Below are 9851 nucleotides of genomic sequence, written 5' to 3'. Positions count from 1 at the left end.
GAGCTAAATCTAGTGCACATAAACTGGGAAAATATCATAAATGAAATACTTTGACTTTTGGTGCAGTATGGCAGCTTTCTTTTATTTGTTCACACATCTGTTTGTAATCACCCTGGTCTCATTCAAAAGGTGTGAAATGCTGCAGATTGTCAAAACCACCGGTGCCTCGAACTGATTCCACACGTGGTTTCCGGTGGAACTGGTGTTAGGACGAATTCTCACAGGTTTCTCACTCCCAGCTAAACCCCCTCACATTTAAACCCACTGAGTTTAAAAAAACCCAAAACAAAAATAATCAATAAATCAATAAAATAAAATAAATAATAAAGATAAAATTTCAAAAAGTATTTACAAAAAAAATATAAATAATTTTTTAAAACTGGGTAAATGATATTTTTCTATACGCCAGATAATATTGTGTTCCTAAACCAATCTTGTAGTTTTCAGTGCCCAGACTTGTCTAAATAGTGCCTACGTCTAATTAGCGAGTGAAAGTGGAATACAAGTGAAAACAAACAGGGCACAAATCACTGGTATCTGACTGACAAACCTGTGACTTTCTCCAACAACCACCAACAAACAGTCTTTCTCACTTTCCATTAAGAACCAGGGCTCCTCTACATCGCCTCATGTGTATCTCTGAGATACCAGTGGCAGCAGATGATGCCTTAGGATTCATTCAGTTCAATTCCCTTTTGTTTATACAGAGCCAAATCATAGCAACAGTCGCCTGAAGTCACCCTACAATAACAGAGAGAAAAAGGATGAGAACATATCGAGGGGCGATCAGCAGTTTTAAAGGGAAGAATTCGAGCTCACATGCAGTTTAGTGTATATGGACGTCTTGTTTCCTTGAAGGAAAGAGCCACTGTAAACCAGTTTGAAGTTGTTATAATTGATCATGTTTACCCAATGATGAAACATTTCTGTCCTGAGGGGAGTGGTCTCTTCAATGGGTTGACTGAACGGTTTGATCAGAATGCAAATGGTGCTAATAATATGGTACGGCTTTTGTAGCCCCGCAGTTAAACACCTTTAAGAGAGCTTGGACCGATGCGTTAGACGGCATTTTCCATCACCAGCATATAATGAGGGATTTATTGTGTAGAAGAAGGGTGTTCACTCCTCCGAGTGAAATTCCAGTGATTTGGAAAATCAATTCCAAAGTGCATTAAAGGAGTTTTGGTGCGACATGACACCTAACTGGGGCAGTATGCTGGATATTCTTCTGTATGTAGTTATTTTACTTTAATTTAACCAAACTACTTTCCACTTCTCCTCAAAAAGTATCGCCTCTTGGTCAGTTTTCTACAGAACACATCAAAGACTGGTATATACACAGTGCAGGCTAAAGTTGAAATATAACCCACTTGTCTATAGAAGATTGCTTTCCATCCAAAGGGCTAAAGTATGTGTGGAACAACAATTTACAAGCAAATCTACGGTAATGTTTACTGGAAGCAATTCTAATCTCCTGCTCAATTAGAAGCATAAAGCCAGTCAATAATGACGGCAAGAGGTGGAAACAACTTCCTAATGAATTCAGACCCCTCAGAGTGACAGTCCTCTTGCATGAATGAATGTAATTACAGCCTGTACATTGGTGGTCTGACACATAGGCACTTTCCAGGATTATTCCCAGGCTCTGAGAGAACACACTGTGAAGAACACCGCGTGATGCGAGTATGCAAATACACCTCGCAGCACTTCCAAATATAGTCTCCATCCCGACAAAATATTTGTGAATAGGGTGGGAAGGTGCTGAAAGCAGAAAATAGAAGTCGACGAGCGTGTTGGTGGTGCGGATTTGTGACCACACGTGAAGAGAAAAGCAGCCGTTTTTAGTCTTTGATCTTTATTTTTTACATTAAGAAGTCATTATTTTGCTACACTTCATTTTATATCCCTTGAACATCCATACATCCAAATCTAACCTACTTCACGTGACAGCGCCGCACATTAACCGAGCCACAGGAACAGAATTATGTGGAGACGTGTGACTAACGTGCTTGCACCAATTGTATGTTCACTCTCTTCCCCCTTGTATTTATACCTTTTTTATCCTTTCCTCCCATCCATCCTTCTCTGTAGTTATTCTGTTTCACAATTTGTCATGCTGCAACGATAGGCTGAGGCAACGGGCACTATGCTGGTGCCTGTGAGCCGAGCCTCTCAGGGGTTGAGATAAAGTTAAGCTGACGTGTGGGTTTAGCTGCGTCAAAGCGTCCTTTGAAAGTCTCAGGGAAAAAAAAAAAAAAAGGAAAAAAGGAAGGCAAGGCATGTTCCTCCAGAGGTGGCACCTCCTTACACTCCTCCTGGCATGCAGCTGCTGGCTTTTGCCTTGGGCTGCTTCATCTAACCTCACATAGAAGAGAAGAAATAGCATATCTCCCCCTCGTGAGTGAGACTTACAATGGACACCCGCAAACACCATCCAACCCTGCACTTAAAACGTGCTGATTTGACAAGCCTGACATTTCTGAGAAATGTCCACATTGCTGCTATTAAATCTCCACCAGCAGCTGGATCTAAAGCCACCAAGTTAATTCCTATTTATATAAGTAATACAACAGATTCACAGGTGTGCCAGAGGAAAGCTTGCTTAGGAACGTCGTTCCAGCACTCATTCTGGGGAGGAAAAAAAAAGACAAATCCATCTCCTTCTCGTCTTTCTTCCCCCCACGCACAGTCTTTTCTTTCCCCTCATGCCCATCCCCCTCTTCAGCCGAGGATTGGAGTGCCCTGGTAAATAATTGAGGCATATTCCCAGTCTTCTCCTGTAGCTTCCCCCTAATGCTTATTTATGTGCATTTTTTTCTTTTGGCATACTTCCAAATAATATTTGGTTGTCCTGATCTAGAAATAAAAAGTGATGAAAATAAATTGTGCTTTGTTTTCTGATTAATAGCTTCTGTAGCCCACATATGATCACACACGGATTGTTGGATATAGGATCAGTTTAAAAAAAATGTAAATAATGGACTACATAACCATTCAAGTTCACATCAGTAAATTTTTATTGTTTAATATCTGAAACCTCAAACTATTTCTTTTCCAGCTAAATAGGTTCCTGAAACTGGACTGGTATTTGTTCATGGCAAGACTGGATTATACAAATTCAATAAATTCATGAGTGTTAAGAGGAAAGCAGCCGGATCAAACAACAAATCTTAATAATTCCTGCATAATTTTAAGGATTAGATATGATTTATTAAAGTAAAAGTTCAGAAACATTTTATGACTCATTGTATATATGAAAATGTGCCATCTGATCTGACAGAATTTTAGGAGCTGCAAGGGGAGATAAACTGGCGCTAGCTCAGTGGAGATATATCGTGAGGTGTTTGCTGACATCTGCTGCCTCAAAATATGAACTCCGCTGTGTGGACATGACTCATATTAGACACAGGAAATATCAGTAATATGTGTGAGCTGGCAATATAATGACATTTTGACTCTAACAACAGCATGCACCTCCCCACCCCAAAAAAAGCAAGAAAAACCCCCAAAACAGACTCATGGAGGTTCATCTTGAACATATTTTTATAAATATCTGTTTATTTTCAATTCTTCCATACAAATCAGAGACATGATCTAACTAAAATCGATTAAAAGAGAAGAAACAGAAAACAATCAGAGAGCTGCGTCACACACGGCCCACTCATTCACATTAGACAGAAGATTTTGAAAAAGATTAAAGGCAAAAAGGCTTAAATAGGAAACGCCTGAGATTAAATCCTTCTGTATGAGTACCCACGAGAAAGTAAAAACAAACTTTAATTAAAACCTCTTTTTAAAAAAAGGAAAAAAAGTCAGGTGTGACGCTTAAGTCAAACATCATTAATCTACAGTGTTTGTACTGTGTTACAGTGATTATTGTAAGAGCAACAAGGTAAGGGTAAATATTTTTTTTTACCTTGGGCTTTTAATGTGCACACCAGGATGGTTTTAAGCAGCATGACAGCTTAACTAAGGCTTCATCTTGTTTGATGTTGAAACATACAGTACACCTAAACTACAGAATACATTCATGTTGTATTAACTGTATGCATTCCTAGAATTTCAAGTCAGCATAAATGTGCAATTTAGCATGCAGCAGTGGCACTGGTATGCAAACACAATTCCTTTACAAAAACAAATAAAAACAGCCCCAGTGATACCAGCTTACAATCATTAACGGTAGCTTTTCTGTAACATGGTGTGCTCTTAAATCTTCTTTATGAAAGTCAGCTAACTGTCTGGCCCAGCAGGCTCCAACATCTCTTCGCTCACAACCTCGACTGAGCTTAGGGGCTCAGAGTTAGCATCTGGTACCTTGGGGATTGTTGTGATACTCGGGTTTTCAGTGGTAATTTTGAGGCCAGCCATGTCTTCAGCAGTCTCTCTGATGGGAGAAGTGCTGGTAGTCAGGTCTATACCGGGCTTCTGCTCAGGTTCCTGGATGTCTGGTTCTCCTTGCTTCTCTGGAGATGAAGGTCTTTGGTCAAAAGATGAATTATCTAAAATTAAAAATTAAAAATACAAGATTGATAAGGTTATGCATGGTGAAACCACAGGAAATTGCTCAACTTCCTTGGTCTGTAAGGAGAGATTTAACAATGCATAAGATAAAATCTCCTGAGCATCCTTTTATGACTTTTGTACTTCAATAGATTACATAACCAAAGCTCAGATTGCTGCATTTCAGGCCCTGACCACTGGTGGAAAGGACTGACCTGCACCCACTGTTTAAAATGCTAACTGAGTTCTTGATAACTGATATCACATGGCACATGGAAATCAGTGCATTTTGGCCTGTAGACACGGTCAAGATGCTCAAGTTCAAGCTCTGCATCAGAATGAGGAAGAAAGGTGATTTAAATGACTCTCTGTAAAAGAGAAAATACCCAGTGAGCACCACTTCTCTGACTGAAAATGCCTTGTTGATGCCAGATGTCAGAGGAGAATTGTTAAAGTGCTTTAAGGTGACAGGAAGGCAACAGCAACTCAAATAACAACTTGTTACAACCATCGTATGCAATGGGAAACTGAACCTACAGTTCACACAGGCTCCCCAAAACTGTACAATAAAGGTTTTGAAAAATATTGTCTGGTCTGATGAGTTTCTACTTCTGCTGTGACAATCGGCTGGTAAGGTCAGAATCTGTAGCAAACAACATGAAAGCATGGATTCATTTTGCTTTGTATCAATAGTTCATGCTGCTGGCGGTAGTGTTGTGACAGTGGGGGATATCTTCTTGGCACACTTTGGGCTTCTTAGTATCAGTACAGTGCACCCGTCTTCTGATGGCTGCTTCTGAGACGATAACGTGCCATTTCAGTCATCTTAAACTCCCTTCTTGAACATGACAATAAGTTTATTTTACTGAAATGGCCTCCCCTGTCACCAGATCTCAGTCGAATGGAGTTCACAATTCTGCAACAACTATGTGATGCTGTCATGTCAATATGGACCAGAACCTCTGACAAATGTTTCCAGCACCTTGTTGAATCTCTGCCATGAAGAATTAAAACTGTTCTCAAGGTAAAATGGGGTCCAATCCATTACCTAATGAAGTGTTGAGTATACATTGACAAATTCGTTTCTGCTGCCGCTTTACCTGCTGTAAAACGTATATCTGTGAAAAAACACTTAACACGTTTGGCTGGAGTAGTTTTATTCTGCAGTTAAAGAGACTAATGCAAAACCACTGCATTAAATGGCTCCTTAACTGCAAGGCGTGTCAACAATAGCTGGTTTTAATCGCGCTTATTTTTCTTCTCAATCGGGATGCCATCATAAACACATAATTGCTCTATTCAGCCACACAGTTTAATCACTTGTGAAGTACTTACCCAAGCTACCCTGATCACCTGAGTCATCTCCATAATTAGCAAACATGGAGCTGTGGCCTTCCTCGTTAGTGGAAACCGTGGCTGATAAATCTGAAGTCGTTGCATTGGGTATGGTGAAAGCATCTGAAATAAGTACAAAGCAAATGCCCATTATTCTGTGTGAAAATGCATAATATGTCAAATGGATGAAAATGTCCTGAAGTGATCCTGTTACCTCGGTCTGGTGGCTGCTGAGTGGGTAAGATTACAGACTGATCTTGCATGCTTTTCTCACTTTGAGTCAGTGCTGCTTCGGTAGATGGGCTACATTCATCTGTAGAAGGCACCTAAGGAGAGAAAACTGGAGGTCACAAATACCTCTAGCAAGTTACAGTTAAAGGAGCAGTTTGTGGGATACAGTGGCATCTAGTGGTGAGGTTGCAGATTGTAACAAACTCAATACACCTTGCCTCACCTTCCCCTTCTAAAAATGTAAGAGAATACTAGGACGTCACCCTCGACTGAAAAGAAAAAAAAACTGAGCTAGTGTAGAAGGTGGATCCCTCCTGTAGTAGATATGTAGGGCTCATTTTAAGCCATAAAAAAAGATTATTCTTTTTGTACTTCTCAACATAATCCCTTGCTACCAATAGACGCCATTACACCCTGCACAGCTTGATAAATAAGCAAGAATAAGATACAACAACCTTCACCTCAGTGCGCTCAGTTGCAACTACCTCTTCACTGCTGCCAGTGAGAACTGGTTGTAGAACATTTTTATTCTGGGCGTTAGGCTGAACTGGACGAGTTGGAATCCTGTGCAAGTATCCATAGCCGATCCCACAGCCTAAGCTAAAAAATAGGAAAAAAAAAACCACGGGTGTTGACATGGTAATATTTAGCTACCTGCTTTGATTTAAATAAAGATTAAAAAAAAAAATCAATGCCAACCTTCCCTCTCCTCCCCACGCTCCGTTGGGAGTCACCACTACCTCTCGGCACTGATCCGTCTTAGTGTTGTACACCAAAAGCTTCAAAGGCTTCGCCTCATTGGCTTCAATCAAAGAAAAGAAATCCTCGGACTGCAGACGTTTCACACAAAAATAAGGTTTTTGTTATTTCTTTTAATAATGTCAGCTAGTTAAAACAAATATTTCTTATTTGGAATAAAAGGCAAAAGACAAGAAATCTTACATCTTGTAACACTTGGTCAGCTCCAACTATGAAGTCATTGTATGCAATCAGGCCGGCGAGAGCGGCGGGAGAATTTGGTTCCACATCCTAAAAAAAATTGAAAAATTCTAAAATCTACTAAAATTATTAACATTTGCAATTTTAAGGCCTTTGAACACAGAATGTAATGATTTTTCTGACTCTTAACGCAACTGTTCAAATCGAATTTGCAGGATTTATTTTTTTTTTATAGTTCAGATCAAGCTCAATTTTTCAAATTTTTCACATAGGAATACACAGATCTGACCAATCAGACCACTGCATTTGGCAACAACTGTGCTTAATGCTCATCGTATGCACCAGTACTGAATGTGCAATGGTATGGAAATATTAAAAATAATACTATTTTACCTCAGACAGACAGCCAGACACTGCTCGGGCTAAATCAGCTCTCTAAAATTATTTCTCTACCTCCTCAGATGTGGCTGCAATTTTGCCAAAAAGAGAAAGCAGTCGAGATACAGCTTCAACTCCTGGATCAAACCAAGAAATTCTCCCTGCTGCTGTCCTCTCCTGAGAATTGGATGAACTCAGTTTTTTCTTTTTCTTTTTTTAGAAACATCAGAATCAGCTCATCATTTATTTCTTTCAACTTCATTTCTTCACACAAAGCAAGACTTTTGTTGTGTATATGTGTTATATGACAAGTTTGGATCAAAAAAATCTGAATTTTAGCCATTTCTCCGCATACATTCAATGCGCAAAGGCCTTTAACCCACAGTAACCAGCAAACCTGAGTGAAGATGGGTAGATTTGACTTACCAAGACATGCCACACATTCTCATTGGCTCCTTCAAAGCTGCAGAAGCGGACACTAGCCCCCAGCAAACCCTGACCGCCCCACATGTTACTGGGTGTCACCTCCAGCTCCCTCACACGCTGGGTTTTGGAGTTATACACTTCAAGTTTCACTGCTTTTTCCACATTTGCCTTCAGAAGATCCTTCAGCAGGTCGTTTTCTTTATTCTGGAGAAACAAAAGGAATATGGGCTACTCCAGCTGCAACTGTGCAGATGCATTTTCTTTCATGGAAAAGAACATGAAATGTAATTACAGCCACTCTTCCTAATGAGGTTATGAATTAATAAAACATTAATGAAACACTGAGAAACACAGAGCTCTGCATTATCTCATAAAGGCAGTACCTCAAAATTATGGAAATCAGTGTTTGCCAGCTGTGTCCTACCTGCCGAATATTTTGCTTTATATACTGAAAAATGGGTCTTGAAGGCCCAGGAAGATGTTTTCAAAACAGACTACAACTTGCTTTTGTCCTATGCAGTTGATTGAGATCTAAAAAAATGTTATTCAGCTTCAAAACTTTCAAAATAAGTTCAGAATTTAAAAACGTTTTAGCTTTTAGCATACTTTCAAATACAATTGAATATATGCCACATTCACAGCTACGTTGCAGGGCTTTTTTTGACATTTTCATTTTGTCCTCAACTCATCATTTTCAATAACAATTCATACCTGAAATGTCATAAAGATAGAAGAAGTCAATCTTTGACACCCAGTTACTCATTTTAACCAGGAGTGTAGTGACACATGAGTCTACTCACAAGTCGGGCGTTTCCTATAGAGAGAATGAAGTCAAAGAAAGGCTCCAGACCAGCCTTCAGAGCAGGAGAGTCCTCTTGAACCTGAGAATAAAAGAAAATTACTTAAATAATAAAAAATATTAATAATAATTTAAAACACAAAACAGAAAACTTGACATTTGGTTTGACTGACAAACAGCAGTGTTATTATCGCCCCCGTGTGTCAACCTAAGATATTGCAGTGTCCAAAATTTGGGACTCCTGAATGAGACGAGCTATCCGCTTTCTCGCGCGGTTAATATGTTATATGCAACTTTGAAATGTACCATAACTAAAGGAAGTTTCTATAGTGACTGTTAAACTAGTCCATTTCCCAACAAAGGCACGCGGGTTGGAAGTGTGCCAAATGCCACCTCATCATCAACATCATCATGGGCGGACACCATTCAAGCTGAGCTCACGAGTAATTACAGTTACACGATAACCTGTCAATTACAGTCAGGCTCTGCGTAGATAGATAAAGCACCAATTATGGTTCAAAGCATAGTTAACAAGTCACTAAGCGAAAAATGTATGAAAAGTGAGCTATAGGGACTAACAAACCGCGTGAGGTGTAACCTTGCACTACTTTCTAACGTACCCCGTGGACATGATATCCACAATTAGCTCCTCCGTCCGACAGTAACGAGCTCTGCGGTAGCCCCATTGCCTTCAGCAGTTACGTTTTACTAGTTCTGACTAAATGTCACTAAAGCAGACTTATTTCAGGAGTCATTACTGGCACATACACTCCGCATACAAGCTAGCTAGCCAGCAGCTGAGATAGGTTGACAGCAGGCGCTGGAGGGCTAGACAAAGCTAATAAATAATGATGCCAGAAAAATCGAGTTTCTCCTTCCTGAGTTTTATATCCGCAGCAAGAAAGCTGAGTTCGATTAGCCGTCCTTCACAGGGTGTTCTACGCGGTTGCTTAGCAAAACATAACGCCAAGCTCATTCATAAAAAATGCCACTTCCTGTGAAGTATTTAGATATTTAGACGATAAAAAAAAAAAAACAATAACCGAATATATAAATAAATAAATAGACATTACATAGATCTGACAGTTTGTTGCCTTACTGCGCATGTCTGTGGGAAAATTTATTAAAGTCAGATGTTCATAGTTGTTCTTATTTAGATTTACCGTTGAATTTTAGTTAATTACTAAGTTATTATTCATTAATTATTAAATAGGTTTCAAATGGAAAGCTTTTTTCGGTTTAC

General features: G+C 39.5%; 1 protein-coding gene across 2 annotated transcripts; it reads right to left on the bottom strand.

Moving 5' to 3' along the window:
- Positions 1-3536: 3536 nt before the first annotated feature.
- On the bottom strand, positions 3537-9462 carry LOC116314460 (Golgi reassembly-stacking protein 1-like). Of its 2 annotated transcripts, none has more exons than XM_031732482.2 (9): positions 9229-9462; positions 8610-8690; positions 7810-8013; positions 7009-7095; positions 6766-6896; positions 6528-6666; positions 6050-6161; positions 5836-5958; positions 3537-4499 (listed from the first exon to the last, which is right to left on the bottom strand). In XM_031732482.2, the coding sequence occupies exons 1-9, from the start codon at positions 9292-9294 to the stop codon at positions 4231-4233; spliced, it is 1212 nt and encodes a 403-aa protein (XP_031588342.1). In that variant the 5' UTR covers positions 9295-9462; the 3' UTR covers positions 3537-4230. The 2 variants fall into 2 exon arrangements, with proteins under 2 accessions (XP_031588342.1, XP_031588343.1); XM_031732483.2 differs by having other exon boundaries at positions 6552-6666; positions 9229-9460.
- Between the last annotated feature and the right edge of the window lie 389 nt (positions 9463-9851).

This window comes from Oreochromis aureus, linkage group 9 (genome assembly GCF_013358895.1).
Source record: "Oreochromis aureus strain Israel breed Guangdong linkage group 9, ZZ_aureus, whole genome shotgun sequence".
NCBI classification, from domain to species: Eukaryota; Metazoa; Chordata; class Actinopteri; order Cichliformes; family Cichlidae; genus Oreochromis; species Oreochromis aureus.
Note: the sequence above shows the minus strand (reverse complement) of the source record. Positions and strands in the feature narration are given on the sequence as shown.

Excerpts from the sequence above, each read along its gene's own strand:
- LOC116314460 (XM_031732482.2), bottom strand. The coding sequence starts at position 9,294 with ATGGGGCTACCGCAGAGCTCGTTACTGTCGGACGGAGGAGCTAATTGT. Across the intron at positions 6,897-7,008 it reads CTGACCAAGTGTTACAAGAT|TCCGAGGATTTCTTTTCTTT; the intron begins GTAAGATTTCTT and ends AAACGTCTGCAG. Across the intron at positions 4,500-5,835 it reads AGGTGATCAGGGTAGCTTGG|ATAATTCATCTTTTGACCAA; the intron begins GTAAGTACTTCA and ends TTTTAATTTTAG.